The 18,980-nt window shown below is 35.1% G+C and overlaps 1 protein-coding gene across 1 annotated transcript in view; it reads left to right on the top strand.

Moving 5' to 3' along the window:
• Positions 1-18,980, top strand: part of VWA3B (von Willebrand factor A domain containing 3B) — a gene marked incomplete at its 5' end in the record, with an annotated part of 71,615 nt that overhangs the window by 46,445 nt on the left and 6,190 nt on the right. The window contains 6 exon segments of the mRNA XM_082497570.1: positions 2,564-2,614; positions 4,739-4,958; positions 12,081-12,201; positions 13,002-13,126; positions 14,223-14,360; positions 14,903-15,000. Coding sequence (XP_082353696.1) covers positions 2,564-2,614; positions 4,739-4,958; positions 12,081-12,201; positions 13,002-13,126; positions 14,223-14,360; positions 14,903-15,000 — 753 coding nt within the window.

The raw sequence follows: 18,980 nt of genomic DNA, 5'->3' as shown, positions 1-18,980 counted from the left end.
ATATTATGTTTGTTCAATGAAAAAAAATTTTTTTTTTTTATTTTCTGGGAATAAACCTGGGGAGGAATCCTCCCTAAACATACAGTAATAGACAGACTTTTAACTTACAATTAAGCTCCTAAATCCATAGACTGATATTTAAATTAGGGGCTTGCTTTTTGCTGCCAGCTGCTTAGGACCTAACTATGGATGCAGGAGTGTAATTGAGATACTATAAGATACCGACAGCTTTATTTTTTTTTGAGAAAGGTATGCATATGCTTATTAATTAAATGTTGGTAAAAGCACATCAGAAGTAAACAAGACAAGGACATTACATGTCTAAGCTATTTCTTTCCTTGATCTAACTTTGTGCATGTTTTTTGAAGTAATGCAATTATTTGACTAACATCACTCAGTAGCCTTATGAGAGCTTTGACTAGAATTGTTTTAATAAATGAAATATCTTTTTAGGCTATATTCTAAGAACACTTACAGATGTAATTATTTTATGTGATCAAAAAACCCTTGATGACAAGTGTTTAGTCTTTGTTTTTTGATGAATTCTACTGAGGCCCTTTACATTTTTTTTTTCCTCTGTAGCTCTATGGTCATACCATTTCTTTTTAAATCATGTAATAGCTCTCTTTTTCATTCCCATTTCCTATTTCTAAATGCATCCATCTTTTGTGGTAAAAATCAAGAATTATGGTTTGCAAATGCTGCTTGCTATGTCTAATATTAATGGAATTCAGTGAAGAAAAAATCTATCTGGTTTGTGTCCTCTGTCACTGAGACAATATTGTGTTTATCAGGCTGATGAAGAACTCACAGAAATCTGGATTTGTCACTCATTTTGATAGAAGGTTGAAGTGGTATATTCTTGATGACGACTGCTGAAAAAACATTCAAGTTTTTAATTGCTGTGCCATACCATTGATTATTTTACATTTATTGACTTCAATTTTGAAGGAAAGAAAAGTGTTTTCTGGTTAAACTCTGAAGATCTTCTACTGACAGCATTTTCCCAATCTCCCTAAAACTGATGAGTGGGAGTATGGTTTACTTCTGTTTACCCATAGAGATCAAAGAATCAATGTATTTACAATAGTCGGATTGAGTTCCCTACTTCTGAGAAAAAGATGTATAGAAGAGAGATCTGCCTGAAGATCCTTATAATTGACAATGTAACAAAGATTTCTCATTGCTTTTCCTTTATATGTGAAACAGAAACCCAGTCAAATTTATTTTGCTGTACATGCCACAGTACTTTTCCAGTAATTGAATTTGCAAAGGCTGCAGTTCAGCTTTGTGAATAGTGATTGGTGAAAATTTTCTCTGACATCTCTAGATGAGGCAATACATCAGGGCGTGCAGGTTTCAAGAACAGAAGCAAGCATGACAATATCTTCCCCTTACGTAGATTGACTTTAGCATCAGATTAAGAGGGTAAAAAGTGGCAAGGGCAGAAAATTTCTGCTCTGACAAAGAGAATATCCAGTATTGAAGGAGAAAAACTCTGGAAGCCTCAGAATGTATATGATCTTGTATAGCCAGAGGCTTTTACAAATGAGTTAGTTATGAGTGTGAACATTTAGAAGTATGAAGTAGGCAGTGGAGCGTGCTGAGACTGCAGATTGTAAAAGAGTAAGTAATTTACATTCTAAAAATGCTGGGGTTTGGTTTCTAGTAGATAAAATGAATCAACAAGAAATTCATATTCAAAGTCTGGTGTTAATGAGCTTTTTTGTACATGCACCAGTAAATCTAGAAAGACTCTTAAAAATCTAATGGTTACAATCTGAATTTTTCCTAACAATGAATTTTTTCTTCTGTTTCCAAAGGAAGTTTGGAAATTTTTCTATAATTACAGCAATTAGGATTATCGGTAGATGGTTATTTCTATAATATGAAATGAAGTAATTGAGTGATGGCTTAATTGTTTGAGATGTTAGTAAACAGAGAAACCTGCAAGCTAGGTGACCTAATAAGAGTTCATAATTTATGTCTAATAAGGAAAAGCAGAAAGTTTAGTGGTGCTTTTAAAAGATCTCAGAACTGCATTGCTTCTGTTTTCCTGTCAATGTTTTTTCTTCATAGCCAGAGTTTAATGAAGTAGAAACCTGAATAGCACAACTGAGGGGTTATCTTAGGAGAAAAAAATAAAAAATTAGCATTGCTCTTCATGTGTCTTCAGGCTACAGTTTTCTGACACTGTTTAATTGGAAGAACTGTGCTTAGCTTAACTGGCATTTAATCGGTTTTGTTATTTGATTTAGCTTGCTGGTGCTGAAGAGAACCATCCATAGAAAATCCTGACAGGAAGCAGCAGTGATAGCCATTAATCCTTCTACGACCCTGAAATAGTCATGTTGCTACTTGATGGAAGATGCTGTTTTCCCACCTTCTCTTGCAGTTGATAATTTCATAGCTGAATGATAAGGATACCATTTGATGATGCAGTGCTCTTGGAATACAAATTGGTGCAGATATCTTAAGAAACTGTGTTTATTTGCTAGTTTTGAGATGATCATATGCACAAAGAACTGCATTCTCTCAAAAACTGCTTTGCTTTCTTTAATAGGCGCCTAAACCTAGTAATTTGGAGAGCTCTATCTCAGGAGGAAAGAGACAAGTAAGCTATCACCTTTTGGTTTTCTAACTTATCTCTGAAAGACTGGTTGTAAATATTTGATCCTTTTTTATCGCTATTGCTGTAATCAACTGGTTTTATTTTCAAATATTTTATAACTATACCTTACTTTCAAAAACGTATATATGATATGGAGTAATATTAAATTCTGGACCTCCTTCTAGCAGTGCTCATTATTTTTAAAGGAAAGGACTTGCATTCCATTTGAATGGTGCTGGTCTATTCTTAATCAGTGGCAGGTGGCAGGGCCTTGGGAGGGCAGCATGTCATTGCTTTTGGCATCACGGTAAATCTTCTCTCATCTGGTAAAGAGCACTTCAGTGGCTGATTTGTAAAGGTATAAGCAGTGCCTTTACAGCATGTGCTGGAACTATATATCACAGTGGAAGTTTGTACTCCTTTAACCAGTCTGTTTCTGTATATTGATTTAGAAAACTAGCAACTGTATAAAGAGCACTGACATCAGTGAAGTTAGTGTCTGTTTACTTCAGAGAATAAAGTGAAGATCAATTAATGAAGACTGAATTGGCATGAAATATTCTAGGCAGAAAAATTGCAATGGAAAGTAGAATGTTTTTAAGAATACTTAAGCTAACGAGCAAAAAATACACAGTGCTGTCATCAGTGAGGAGAAATAAAACCCTGTTCTGGTGCAGAGAGGAAATGAAGGCTGTTAATGAAAAGAGCAGTATATAAATAAAGAAAGAAAATAGATGGCTGTTGATAGACAATGAGTTATAGAGTATAGAAAGTTGACCAGGTAGTATCCAAAATATTTTATTGCTGATAATGTATGGTAAATTATGTATACAAGGAAAAAAAAAGTCCTAGCAATTGTAAAGTCTGTTGCTAGAGGGGCATATTAAAATTATTAATATTGGTGCATAGAATTGAAACATTTGATCTGTTTCTTTTCTAAATTTCCAATTTGAATGATCACATTTGTGTATTACAAGAGAAAATCTACTGACTTGGTCACAGGAGTCCTGAAAGAATTGGTCGTGGAGCTCTCTGGTTCGCTAGCGTGTAATTAAAAGGCTACCTCAGATACTATGGAAATTCAGATTTACTAGAGAAGTAGCGATATTGTTTTTGTGTTCAAAATGGTTGAGAGATCCAGCTCAGAAAATAAGTTAACTGGACTTTGATTATAGATGAATAATTGACTCAGAGAACAAAATTTAGGTAAATAACTGTACCAGTCAGTATAATTTCAATACAAAGCAGTTCCTACAGGAGAAGAGAGATGAGTAGTGATAAAGAGTCACTACAACATGGTAGGCATCACCATGGTTGTATGTGTTGGCGAGACAGATACTTAAATACTCTCTCCAGGTCTAGGTTTCACATTTTTTAAATGCTGGCAAAGCTGTAGAGAAGAGTCACAGGAATGATTTTAATATCAAAAAGAAGTATGTTACTTCCAAGTGGAGATTTAGAGTTTTACCTGTTCTGGATTTTGGGGGTTTTAGTTTGTTTTTTTCAACAAGATGACTGTATCTGATTCACCTTTCTGTGTAAGTACCTTCAGTATGTAAGTTCAAAATGGCTCTTTAGTCCAGTGGATATTGACATAACCTGAACCATGGATGGAAGCAAACTCCTGATCATTGAGTGTAAAATTGAGCAGTGCAGGAATGACAGAGGAATAAACAGCAGGAGACTGCCTCTTTTTTATGTGATCAGCCAAGACTGATGTCACCAATCAGGACTTAATAGGCATCTAGATGATTGCTGCTTCACCCTAGCTGCTACTCCAGAAGGGCCAGGGATTTCCATAATTTCCCAGACATATCTGCAAGTTCTTTATTGATGCCTCACGTATTGTAGGACATCTAAAATGGCACCAGACATCTATGCTCAGCCAATTGAATTGCTTTGTAGATGTCTTTCTCTGAGATATGGTTAAACCAGATAGGATTGTTTGACTAAACGCAATGGTACCTGGATTAAAAACATGAACTTGTGGCATACAGAAGATAGATTGGATGAATCTGATGTTTTATTCTGCCTTTAAGCTTTGTGATTCTATTTGTAAAGTACTGCCAAAATTAAAATTTTTCCTACTTGGGATTACTGATTTTTTTTTTTTTTTTTTTTTTTTAGATTTAAAGAGCATGGGCAAGTCCAATATATGCAACATAAAGAAGCTTTGCTGGAGGCTTTAGAGAATTTGGGATGGCCAATTTCCTATGAAGATATAATGTTGTTAGAAGATGAGATACTGGCAGCACTAACATATATACAACAAGCTTCTGATCTTCAGAAAGCTGTCAAAAAGGAAACTGAGAAAAGCTCAGAATCACACATAAGTAACAATAAAAAGGTAATAGATATTCCAGATATGCCTCTTCAGTATGTGCTTCTGGAATAATATTGATCTGTGGTAATAGCTGATAAATTGGGTACATGATGTTGTTATACAAATGGATAGAGGAAAGAAGGTAGTTAAAAAGAGAGCAAGCTTTCAATGACTTTTTGGAAGTACCAGGGAAGCAAAAATTCTGGACCTGCGAACCACAGAAACAGCATCTTAGAAACAAGTCTGAGCAAAGTATCTTTACTTCCTCTGCAATAAAAGCAGAGTTATATATGAAAGAAGAGAAAGAAGAGAAATATGAAAGGCAATTACAATATAAGATTTGTGTTTGGGTTAATATCCGATAAACAGATCTAACAGATCATGTAATGTTGGAGTAATTCACTATAATCTTCCATGGGATCTTTCTTCTAAGAGAAAAAATGAAGAGAAGGGGTGGGATTCAGCTTCATAATTGGAAACTGAAATTTAGCTGTCCGTAAAAGGTAGGCATACATGAAGTGGTGGATAATCTCAGTGTTGTGAACAGAGCCCTAGTTGACAGTCAGTGGCATCTGGAAAGCTGTTTAGCTCATCCCAAAGTGTATACCTACTTACTATTGGCGAGACAGAGCACTCTCTCCATTCAATTAATACATTAGCAGAAAGTAGCTACTCTGAAACTGTGGTTGAAATTTGAGATTTTTGATTGAGAGAGAGAGATACATATATGTCCCTGAGATGAACCTCTTTTTTACCTGGAATGCTACTAGAGATTTAATTAAATGCCTATGGAAATACATGAAGCAAGAAGTATAAAAATAAGGCTAGTAAGTTATTTTAGCCTGTCCTATTGGAATAGAGAATGCACTTTTTCATTTTAGCTTTTTCTATGGTATTATATATGTTCAGAAAACATATCTTAGGTTACAATGTTGTATTCCCGTATTATTTTCACACATTCAGAACATTCTTGAAAATGAATTGATTCAACCTTAATGATTTCATCTTCAAGTTAGGAGCATGAATTCTCAGGGAAATGAAAAACAGACTTTTAAGTTTTGAAAAGCAATTTAACCTTCCCCAATGAAAAGATTTCTGTATACACTGTTGATACTTTAAAATTCACAGTACTTACCTCTGAAAAAAACCAAACCATTTCTCTTACTTGGTTTCAAGTTTTTTCATCTAATATATTCATCGAACAGTGCTTCACTGGGAGTGCTGCTGCCTCTGCAGAACTGCTGTATAGGTGCAGTTGTGCTATGATAATATTAAAATATGCTCTATAGGAAATTAATAAGAAAGAAAATCTTCTCTCAGACCTCTAAGTTCTAATAGAGGATAATAAAGAACAAATATTCATATTTTCCTTCTCTTTTTCATTGTTTTATATCACTGAGAGAAACAACTTTTTGACTGAACTTGAAGGTGTCGTTGGCCTAGTTGCAATGAATGATGAGGAAATTCCTATGCTTTGTAGTATGTAGGAAACATAATAAAATTATCATAATAGTTCTTTTTTGCCCTGATGTATGCATGTATACATATACAAATATGTATTATGTATACATATATCAGTTTGGAGGGGTAAGCTAAGTGAAACTCAAATGAGCAGAAGACGAACCTACGCTGTGAGTTTGCAGCAATGAATAGGAATATGCAACTGGAATTTACAATTGTAAATTATGCCAAGTATCCATATACTCTACCTAGTAGGTCATGCCTAGAAATGTGCTGGTGTTCTTTAAAAAGGCAATCTTTTGTTTTATTTGACATTTCTTGACTGAGATATACCTCTCTTTTCATTGCAATAGTTTTCACAATAAGCTATAGCATTTTACATAGTATGCCATAAATTACAAAAAAATATTTTTGTAAAATTGGATAGAATATATTATGATAACACAGGCCATGTATGAAAATAAATTCTTATGGGCGGGATCACGTTCAGTTTGGAGGATTTGCTCCACAAAGAATGTACATTTGAGAACATTTTAATGTCTTCAAAACCAGATGATTTTGATTCATTTTATATCAGTCTGAAAATACTATACTGCTCATACAGCTATTTTGATTATTGATTTACTTCTGCCATAGAATGTCCCAATACAAGACCAGCAGAAACAGGTTCGTGTTTCACTTGTTGACTGTAATTTTACTGTTGCCTTGAAACAACCGATGTGTGCTCTCAGACATGATGTGATTAACATTGTGCAATCACTTATCCTGAGTCAACCTGCTTTAGGAGCCTAATCAGAGCACCATCTTCAGTAATTGCTAATCTGCAACTGAAAGGCTTTAAGAGTGAGAGGCAGAAATGCAGATGTAATTAGAATTCTGTTTATGTGGCGGAAAAAAACAGTAAAAAAAAAAACAACAGAAAAAAACTGAGGAACCTTTTAAAAATGCTCTCGGAGGTTTTCCCAACTGTGATTTCTGTCTACAAAATGGGTTTAAAAAAATAAACTGCCAGCTGAAATACATTACAGCAAGGAAATAGCTGGTATGAATGGCTCTGAATGAAAATTGTCATTGTGAGTTATTAGAAAAATTACAATTATCCTGGAGATCTACTCAACAGAGCACACTTTTAAATTTCTGGCTAATTTTTTTATTAAATTCAAAATAAAACCCCTTAGTTTTTAGCTTTTAAGGGTTCCTAATTACCTTCACAACTTCTTAAAAGAATTAGTAATCCTTTTTGGATGTCCTTGCTAGGGGAGCTTTCTGTTTAAGCCTACAACTGAATTAATGATCTGGTTATCCTCCCTCTGTGCTCTGACCTTCTCTCCGAGTTGTGTTCAGGCTTCTGTGTTTGCACATATGTGTGAAAGGTAGGGTATGCCAGTGCCTTACTGGAGGAGGATGAAGTAGATGATAGACATCCATCTGCACAGGGCAGTGGATGACTGAAGGCCTGTAGTGATGCAAAAGAAATAAATGCTTTGGGAAATGAGGAGACACCTTTAGTTATTATCAGGCAAAATATAAAACACTGAACATTGATGATTACATATTTGGAGGGCTAATTGTAGACCATATTTTGCTCAGTTTACTCAGTTCCTTTTGCTGTACAGATTAAAGCATGGGTTGACAAAAATCTTCCTCTTCAGGCTGGCACTCAGCTTTCAGATAAAGATATTAAAAATGAGGAATGTATCATTTACTTTTTTTTTTCCTAATAAGTAACTGCTTTTACTTAAAATATTGTATCTGTTTTCTATTTTGAACTTGTCAGGCATAACAGTCAACCATAATTTCTTATGTTTTTTTCTCACTGAATTATAAAGCTGTTTGCAACATGATGTCACTTAGTAAAAGGACTTTTTCATGGTCCCCTACCCACTTCTCATTAGATCACCTCAAGTCTACTGGGGTCATAGTGTTACTGTTCTCCAAGCACAATAGCTTCCAGGACAGTTTGGTGCATTCCGTTAATGGCCGTAACATTTTAATGTAAAGTGTTTCTTTCCCTAAGTATCACAATCTGGCCTTTGAGAGTGACAGAGAACATTTCACCTCATACTAAATATTTCTGGTTTTGCATATGAATGGATTTCAGATTTCGCAAAGCCACATTCATTGTAAGGATCCACTCTCATTAAGAATATACTTTAAAAAGTACTGTGTTTCCCTTAGGATGATCTCAAATGTGCAAGGCTTATGCTTGTTTGTGATCCTGTTGAATGGTTACTATTTGATAAAAATAACTTAAAATTATTCATGAGCATAATGTCTTTTGTAAAGCATGTTTATTTGGGTCAAAAGAGACCTGTAGTGACTCGTTAAGTCTGTTCTGCCCAGGGAGGTTGTGGAGTCCCCTTCCCTGGAGATTTTCAAGACCCGCCTGGATGCAGTCCTGAGTAATGTGCTCTAGGCAATCCTGCTTTAGCAGGGGAGTTGGACTAGATGATCTCTAGAGGTCCCTTCCAACTCTGATAATTCTGTGATTCTGTGATTTAATTATTCCTAATGAAATATACGTAGCTGAGACTTGATTCTTTACAAGAATGGAAATTATGGATCTCCCTTGGCATTTCTTCTGTTTCCTGGTGTCCTAATTCTTACACTCCTCATTCTTCCTCACAGTTTAAGGCTCACTAATCACTGTCCATTTATAGCTTTTTTGCATTTGTATGTTTCCTAAACAGCTTTGCATCCCCTGTCTTTATTCTTGTGTTTCTTTAGGGAGACAGGCAAAACCAGTATCCCAAATAGCACAACGACGAAAGAGTTATAGCTACCTAGAAATGTTTGATCAAATTTTCCATTGTCATCAGTGAAGTAACCTGTTGGACAAACAATGCATGGCTGCAAAAAATTAGGTTCTTTCATAAAAGTGGACTGTGGTCTACACAGAATGAGCTTGTTGCCACTGACAGCCTGGAAAACTCAGTGGTTGCATGGCTCTGGAGGTGTCAGGATTGTGAAAAGCCAAAGTTAGAGCCAAGATACATGGAGATGTGCGGATAGTCTTCCAATCTATTCTCACTCACAGAAGGAAAGTGCAAAAACTAATCTCTTTGACAGGGAATTTTAAAATGCAGCAGGTATTGGCAGGGAGAAACAAAGTCTCTGTCACCTCATGTGGTTTAATGCATTGCTTTCAACAGAAGCAGAGCTAAACAGGGTGAAAATCCGTGAGAGTCAGAGAGGACTCTTTTATAATAAAAATACAGGAGAATGATAATCCAGAAACGGGCACTCTGACAGTCTCTGCATCAATCGTGCTGTACACCTAAAGGCTCTGTGAAAGGAAGGAGAGATGGATTTGAATTTAGACAGTATTTCTGAGCCATCTGAATTCTGCAGGACATGGCATCCTCATTGCAGATGCCTGCACAGTTTTTAGTATTTGGATTAATGCGGAGTGCTGGAAGTTGCCCAAGTTATTAGTCAAGCATTACAAATTAGTTGATAATAAATATTCAGCAGCAGCTGTCCCTTTGGAGCCTGAGGAATTAAGGAAATGGTTTACTCAAATACCTTTTTTTGTCCGTGGAGCTGTAAGTCTTTGGACTCAAATCAGCCTTTGTTAGGTTGTACTTCAAGCAGTCAGTTAAGCGTTATGATGAGCCTCTTGTTTGGACTGAGTTTGAAAAACAGAACTGTTGATATAATTTATATTCTATTGGGGTAAAGAATAAACTAGAAAAGCCTCACATATCTCCCACGTAAAATGTCTCTTTGCTTTTTTTGTGTGTGTGTTTTTCTTATTTTTAGGACTTTTTTTAGGGTTGTTTGTGATTTTTGTGTGGGAGATGATTGGAAAAGAGTTTGTGATAGTTATAGTCAAACTGAGAACAAATAATTTAGTCAAAGTTATTCCCATATTTTCTGTCATTATAGACTGTTGGGGAAAATTGAATATCAAAATCAAATACATCTTTTTAGGAAGAAAAATGTCAGACAAGGAAGCAGGTCATACACACCCTAGCGAGCAGGGGTTTTTAGGAGTCTATAGTTGTTTTTCAGAGCAGTCTACAGATCTGTGGAAAAGTTTGAGAATTCAAGCTGTGTGTTTTTATGATTCAAAGGGACTGTATAAGAGATGGATACTTCCAAATTGTTTATTAGGTAGGCTAGTAAGTATGTGTTTTAAAAATTAATGGGGGAACTCATTTATTTAACTTTGCACTTGCTTATAATTTATGTTTAGAAACATTATTATGATCATTATGGAGAAAATAGTAGACTTTTTCAAGAATTAATTTGCTGTTGTAGTAAATATGAATTATAGTGTTATTCTCGAGGATTATTAAAATGTACTTATAAAAATACTGGGATTATGGACTTTTTAATATTAGAAAGAAAATGTTTTTATATCATCAGTTTTCTTAATTTTCTCAGGAAAGCAAAATGTAAAGTGTTCTTTCACAGTCTGACATATACACATAATCACATAACACTCTGATCCTCTCAAAACTTCCTGTATGACACATGCCCTGAATGGGAAAAAATTCTTTCTTCTGAAAAAAAAAAAAAAGGGATTCAGGAACATAATTTACATTAAAGGCAAATAACACTGAGACTGCATAAAATGTTAATGTGAGATTTAAAAGACTTTAACGTAAAAGAATATGGTGACTGTTAAGTCAAGTATGCTGAAGCTTAGAAAGCCCAACAAGTATATTTTTACATAGAGCCACTTGTGATTTGTGAGTCTTCTACTATTTTTCACACACTGTGTTTCCTGCAGCCCCCTGCCTCAGTTGTTGTGTGAGATCCATCGCGCTTTTTGCCGTCTTCATTCAGTTACTACTACTTGCACTCGTTGACTTCAACTAGGAGTTGTGTTGGTCTATGTACAGCCAGCCTCATTGGTATTTCAATTCTCACCATCGGCTGTGTGGTCCCCCAGGCTGATTTATGAGCAATTCAGCAGGAAGCTCTGGTGTTATGTGTGACTGTGATTATGTTACAGGAGCTGTAGTCTGGGCAGTTGCACCCCAAAGAGGAGTATTAGGGTATGAAGAACCCAAAATAGCAGGGCAGAATGATGGACAGTGGCAGCTCTGGAAGATGTGGTTTAATATTTTGCTAAGCTGGAATGTTTTAAAACTGCTGAAATTTTTAATTTATAGTTTGTAAATAAACATTTTTTCTAGACCCTTCAAGATTTTTAAAAAAAATTGTTGGTTCTGTATTTGATTTTTTTAATCAGTTATTCCACACAGTGAGGTACTTTTAATGAAAATAAGATTATTGTGAAGACCTAGCTATCTCAACAAAATGGATGTGTGTAGCACCTTCACTTATTCTGCAAAATTGGTTTACTTTTCCTTACCTCGTACTTGAATATGAATTGTACAACTTTGTAACATTTTTTTAGAAAAATGGCAGCCAGAGGCATAGTTTATCAAGGTAAATTTCTGCCTGAACCCTTGAAAATATAGGTATTGTTATGACCACGTTAAACAAGATTTTGTAGTGAAAAGTCTTAGATTATCTTATCCATGAGTACTTCCTGTAACATAGCTTCCTCTGTTTATAACTATTCTGAATGTTTAAAATAATTCCAGTTTACTGTGAATTATCGGCAGAGGTCATAACATTACATTGCCTAAATTTTTAATTAATTCCAAAGGATAGATTGAGGGTGACTGGCTTAGTTGTTATGGAAAAAATAATTGTATCAAATTACAGAGACTTGAAGAAGAAAATCTGAAGTCAAAGTCTAAAAAAAACCAAAAAGGCCAAGTGTTTGTGACTCACAAAAGCCAAAAAGTGATTGCAAGATCAGACGTCACGGGATTTTATTATCCAGGTATATATTTTTGTCCACATTTCAAGTATACTTTAGTTTCTTAATAGTGATAAAGCATTAGTTTTGGTCATAATTAACTACTTCTGCCTTAATCAGATTTAATAGTACATGTGCATATTAATGAAAAATGAATAGATATCTTTTGTGTGCATATATATATTTATAAAAGATACATGTTTTGTAAAGTGAGAAAGCAATGATACATTTATGTAAGAGTATGGAAGGAAATCCTTTTAAGTCAGTAAGTATCTGAGAGTATCAATCTATCCCTCTTTGTTTCCCTTGAATGTTTCTGTTGAGCGTTTGGCAAAAGCTGAGCTTTTCCATGTGTTCAAAGGATTTACTAAATGCTTCTGCCTTTTTATTGAGATTTGAGCCTGATTGATTAGTAGGTTAAAATTGCGTTCTTTTGTTTAATAAAAAAAAAATCGTGTGTGTGTGTGTTTGTGTTACCTTTACTTGTTTGGGGTTTTTAAAATTACATATTTTAAACTGTGGTAATAGTTTTGTTATACCAACAATCATTCACCCAATCAGCTTACAAATTTTAGACCTGGCCTTGAAAATGTCTCTTCATTTTATTTTTATGGCATTATTAAGAATGGTTACTAAGACTGTGGGTTTTTTAGGTGCAAATTTCTGTATTGCTCTAGGCTTGCCCTAGCTAAATGAAAATGAAGAATGTATATCATAGACACGTTTGACCTCAGTGATGTGTGACAGCCTATAGGATTTAAAAAAAAAATTCCACAAGGGATAAAATAAAAATCTCTTGAGTATTTTATTATGTTGTTTTTTAGGAACTGTGATAAAAAATATCAGTTCTACCTGTGTTCTTGTTGACTTCAGCAATGGGGAGACTTGGATTGTACCTGTGAAGTATGCTATACCTGTGGGAGGTGCTATGCCATGCCCATATCTGCAGGTGAAAAGTTGTATTTTTTTATGACAGCAAATATTCATTTTAAATTTTGTTCATTTAGTCACACATGGAATAAAGAATAGATTTTTTTAATAATTTAAATACATTTATTTATTTTAAAGAAGAGTTTTTAGTGATAGGAATATCATGCTTAATTCAACATGTTATTTTTCATTTGTTTGTAGCTTGTTTTCATTATAATCCTATTCCTTTGTTTATTAGAAGTCTATGTTATTTTCTTTATAAAACATGAATATTTGGTTACCTGTAGAAGAACGGTGAGCTATTTACCAGCAGAATGATTGTTTCCTAGCACAAAGATTCTGAGTCAAGGAGTACCTTTTATACACAATGTGATGTACAGCAGGTTATAGCCATTTGTTTTTCACAGCATATTTTAAATCCAGCATATAACCTTATACTAAGGCAAATAGCAGTAATGAAAAAAAAAATTTCTTATTCCATTTCTGCTTTTATTTAAAATTTATCAGCTGACTATTTGTAGTCACAGTTGTTTTCCCAGCTGATTCTTATTTTGCACACAAGAGTGATGATAGATACAGAAAGGATACAGAAAGGATACAGCTGTTTTGAATAACTGTTTTGTTACATTTAAAACTAGAGACATCCCTTTTTGTCCCTTTGAAATGGTGTCAAATCGTGATCAGATAGTTCCCAATATTCTGAAAGGAAGCATCCGATTCTAGAGATCTGCAGAATTTGATAGAAAATCGTGACTTCTGTGTCAATTTTTAAAATGATAAGTCAGTTACATATGGAATTTTCTAAAATTCCCAAGGTTGGTTAAAAAACTTAATAAAAACATATAAATTTGCACAAAGTCCAAGGAAATGAAGATTCGTAAGAGTTTCCTCATCCAGTTCAAATTGTGAGTTGAGCCAGAATTCAGTAGAAATTGTGAGTTATTGATACATACAAGGACCAGGTTCTTCTTCTTTTCTTTTAAAGATCTATATTAAAGCATGGGAACATGTTAGAATGGTGATTCATGTAAAAATATCTTCATATTTATCTTTTATGTCTTGTAAAACTTACAAGTTACACAGTTCCTGCAAACCGATGCTTTCCTGGTGTGCAGGTTGGAGACTATGTGTTTGCCAGAACTGGGACACAGACAGGAAATGAATATTATGTGCCTGCCATTGTCATAGCAACACCAAAGAGGGTGGAAACGGGTGATAACCTCTACACAGTTCTGATGTTCAACAACAGGAAAGTAAGTAAACCTAGATGATTATACCAATTTGGCAATGGCATTACCATTGTTCGGTTTCTGATGAGGCAGATATAATTTTCCAGGCTAATGAGCTCACTGTCCCAATCGCTGTCTCCAGCTAACCAAAGTAAATCAGATATCAGGGCTCAATGAAAAGCTCACGTAATAGATATGATCAAAGAAATTCTGTAGGATAATTTATTCTTAAATCATACTCTTTTCTTTCCTCTATAATCCATTTGGTGGCTTTCATAAGCTCCATGCTGCTTAAAATGAGAAACATCGGGGGTTTTATCACAGTCAGTGTAGTCTTCAGTTCATTTCATTATGTTTGTTTGTTTGTTTGTAAGTCATTATGATAATTTAACTGCATTTTTCACAGTGCATATTAAGAAAATGTACTTTGTACTTGAAACTTTTATTGTCGTTACTTAGAAGCTGATTACAGTTATATTAAAAAGGTTGACTTTTTATACGTATGTATCTTCATTGTTTCTGAGATTTAGACTTAAATTAGATGAATGTTGATTGTGTTATTGCAGGAACAATGTGTAAGAAGTGGGCTTATTAAAATCACCCAAACGAAGTATGCCTTTTCCTGTAGGTACATAAGAATGGTGCAGCTAGTGGATTATATGATGTGAGTATGCTTGAACCTAAAAATATAATAGTTATTTTATGTGAATCCTAAAGGTTGCACTATGCTGTCAGATTTTGATATGTAGTACCCTAGTTGTGAACCGGCTTGCTCTACACGTGCAACCAGGTAATTTGACCCAAAAGCATGTCAATCAAAAGAGCATTAACAGTCTTCACTACCATTTTATTATCTGGCAATTTATTGCCCTATTTTCATTTTGGAAACATTGGTGGGATGTGATGGTTTGAAGCTTAGCCCCAGGAAGCTGTTAGAGGATTGCTGAAAGGCGGGATGGAGTTTGTACTTGCTGTAGACCTTATTTTTCTTTTAAGATAATTATTGTGATAAAAAGCCATGCATTAAAATGCAAGTTGTTTCTAAGATACTGAATCTTCTACTGGGCTTAAATCTGGGGAATGATGGGGAGAGAGCGTGTAGGATGAATATGAGCCCTTACTTAAGTTCTGCAGAACTTATGTACAGCATGGGTAACATTTTTCTGGTGTGAAGCGCGTGCTGAATGTGCAGTGGTTCCAAGTGATTGTGGATTACTTTTTCATCTTGTATTAAGTTCTAATAGCATTGAATTGTGATAACCTTCAGAGCACCAACAATCTCTGACAGCTTGCACCAACCGATCTTGGGAAGTAGCATAAGATCAGAACAATCATATAGTGATATTTCTCCCGAATACATTCCCAACCTCCAGCAATTTGTGATTTAAGGAGTTTTTGAAGCAGAATTGGAGTCTCTATGTTAAACAGCCGTGATGGATTTTTCTTCCACAAATTTATGTGGTTACTTTTTTGAAACATGTAAACCTTTATCATCCATAGCCTCTTCCCAGAAGGAGCTGTACAGTTTCATGTTTTATGTGAGAAAACATATACTTCTGATTTGAATCTTCTATCTGCCTTGACATCACATAGGGTTTCTAGACTGAAGGGTTTCTTCTTCCATGTATTTCAACATAGTATGGGCATTGCTGCCAAAGAATTATATAATCTCTGTCATGGGAGATTTCTTCTCGAGGTTGCATGAACAGGACTAAGGCAATTTTAGAAGTTCTTTATTTTTATTGAAATGTTCTAATATGATGATCAGTGTTAAAGATTATATCTAAAAATTATGGGTGCAGGCACCAGTTGTGGGCTGATCTATGAGATCCATCATCTGAGAATGATGGAACAAAAAAGCAACACTGATTCAAGCCGTGTTTCCCACAATTTTTCTAGTAGTGATTCCAGCACGGTTTGAAACTTGCTCTTCTGCCAGTTTGCAGCCACAGCACATAAACAAATGGATACCCCCACTTAACTGAGCAGAGTTCCGAGTCTGGAAATACATCAATGCCGTTTCCCAGGCCAGATCACCTACATGAAGGTAGTCTCTTTTCACCAAAAAGTAAACCTGAAGACCATGATTTCCTACTTAATGCATACAACCAGTTGAAAAGAGGCTGGTATATAATTGAGCTGAGTTCCAGCAAAATCAGTGGAAGTCTTTCCCTTCCACTGAGTTGAATTGTATTCTAAATGAAGTGCCTTATTAAGAAAACATGTGGCTTAAGCAGTAAGAGTGGCTTCTATTCTGCATGCTTTGTTTCATGACTGAATGCTTTAATATCAAATTTAATATTCATTCTCCAAACAGACTTTATTGGCAAGCTGACTTGCTGTTGTTATGTACAAATGATGAGAAAATTGAGTTATTCACTGGCAAACAGAGGAATTCTTTGGAGAATGCACTAAATTTTTGCAAACCAGAAATAAATGTACTCATTAGATCTAAATTTTAGATGAAGTGATATAAAATCTGGCAGATCTCTGGGTAAAATAGTATGTGAAACTGCATATTCAAGTCATATTAATTGTGAATTTCTATATAGTGTTTCCATATAGTAAACATGGATTTGGTTATAAATGCACTGGACAGTTTGTATAGCATTAAATTAGTGAAATCTAAATAAAATATTCCAAATAATATTGTTCCCACAGCACAAAATAATGGACTCTCAGTTAAGGCATTCATTTTTTCCCCTTTAAACCAAACTAAAACATTTTCTAGCAGGGCCTGGAATTTTGCAAGTGTAATGATTGAGCACACCAGTGTCTTAGACTTGTTTTTAAAGTCTGGAGTTTTTGCTATGTCATTCCTGGTTTTTGCTTGCAGCAGTTGTAGATTTTAGAAACAAACCACCATGTTTGAAATGACAATATTTTTACTGCAAAATGTCTCTATTTTTGAGGATAGCATTATTCAGCTTGTCCTCAAATTACCCCCATTAAAGGAACATGAGAAGTGCCTCCAAACAATGTTACTTCAAATGTTATTACTTACATCTGATTGCTAGTATTTTAAAGACACTGAGGCCCAGATACACAAAGGGACATCTTGGCACTCGGAGCAGTATCATCTGAGCATTTGGCAACTCTGAGAGTGGAATTTATATGCTTTGGCTCCGTGGATGTATATTGAATGTTCAGATTTATAGAACAGAGTGCGGTGAAATGTGTAAAACAGCTAATAAGGAATGACAGAGAGATAAGCATCTAAAATTGAGACTCTCTTGACTTAGATACCCACTTCCAGCCCTGAACTATTTGAGCCTTTGGGATTCCCAGGGTTCTCTGTTGGCATTGGATTAACTACTTAAATAGTAATTTTTAGAGTATAGGAAACATAAACCTAATCTCGAGGTACCCAGATGAAGTGCACTGGTGTGGCAATAAAAACCTTGGTGATCACTACTGATCCACAATATTCCACAATTCTGCTGCCGGAATCACAGCACCTTCTTTTTCACGTACCCAACTTTATAATCTACTGCAATAGATTTCTCTTCATCTTTTTCCACATTATGTATCATATCTGGTTCTGCTGAATTTTTAGTCTCTTTTCCAAGAATTAACAATAGAAGCCTGGTCCTATAGAGCTTTTATAGTTAAGAATGTTTTAAATTTCCTACTTCTTATAACTCTATACAATAAATGGTTCAAAGCCATTAAACAACTGTGTTTCATTAGTTACACGTTAATCTGTTACTAATATAAGCAATGCTATGGCAGTGCTCCAGCCCAGATTGAGTTGGAATTTCCAGTAGAGCTCCTACATTTCAGGGGAAATGGAAGTGTGCTTCCTGCTGAAACTTTTTATTTATTCTATTCTAAAATAGATACCTACCTTCCATGTCATACTTATCAGAGGGGAACAGTGCAGCATATTGCTCATTGGTGCACGCAGATCTAATGAGAACATGCTGACATTGTTGATAGAAACAAAATAGAAGCATGATTTATTCAGAAAGGAAACAAGAAGTTTGTATGCAATACGATATTAGAAATTCAAAAAGATACAATCTTTGTGTGCTAAGTCCTGTAGAAGGAAGGGACTAAAAAGTAAAAGGGGTAGCCCAGGGTCCCCTGTTGACAGGGAGTCCACAGTGCCCACAGATGTTGTATTACAGTACCTTGGCTAAATCTTCAGCTCTGGGTTCTTCAGGACTGTCCTTTGATGTTTATGTGGTGTGTACTAGGGGTCATACTTAATCCACTAATCTTTAGAGGTACTAATATAGCTCTCATCATTTTAATAATGGATGCTAACATCTGTTTGGGGCATTTTCCTACCATCAGAGTGGAAAGAAAGAATTATGGCAGAACAAGCAGTCTGCAAGTGTAACTAACAAATTCCATATGCAAAGTAAAACACTACATGCTCTGGGTCCACACAATAAAAGACAGTTATTGCCCAAATCCTTTTCTGGAGTCATAAGAGGTAGACAGAATTAGGGGCCAGAGCCAGAAAGGTATTTAGGAGCCTTTATCTTGCTTGATATCAGTAAAGCTGGGTGCCTAAATGTTTGTTTCAACTTTAGTTACCAAAGCACTTCTGGTAATTTAGGGCTTAGTGCAGTCAAAGGAGACATCTGTAACTGTGTTTTGCTTCATAACTACTCCATAAATTCTAGAAATCTTAAG

Source organism: Vanellus vanellus (assembly GCF_965231255.1).
Source record: "Vanellus vanellus genome assembly, chromosome: 1".
NCBI classification, from domain to species: domain Eukaryota; kingdom Metazoa; phylum Chordata; class Aves; order Charadriiformes; family Charadriidae; genus Vanellus; species Vanellus vanellus.
This window is presented reverse-complemented; position numbering and strand designations above follow the sequence as displayed.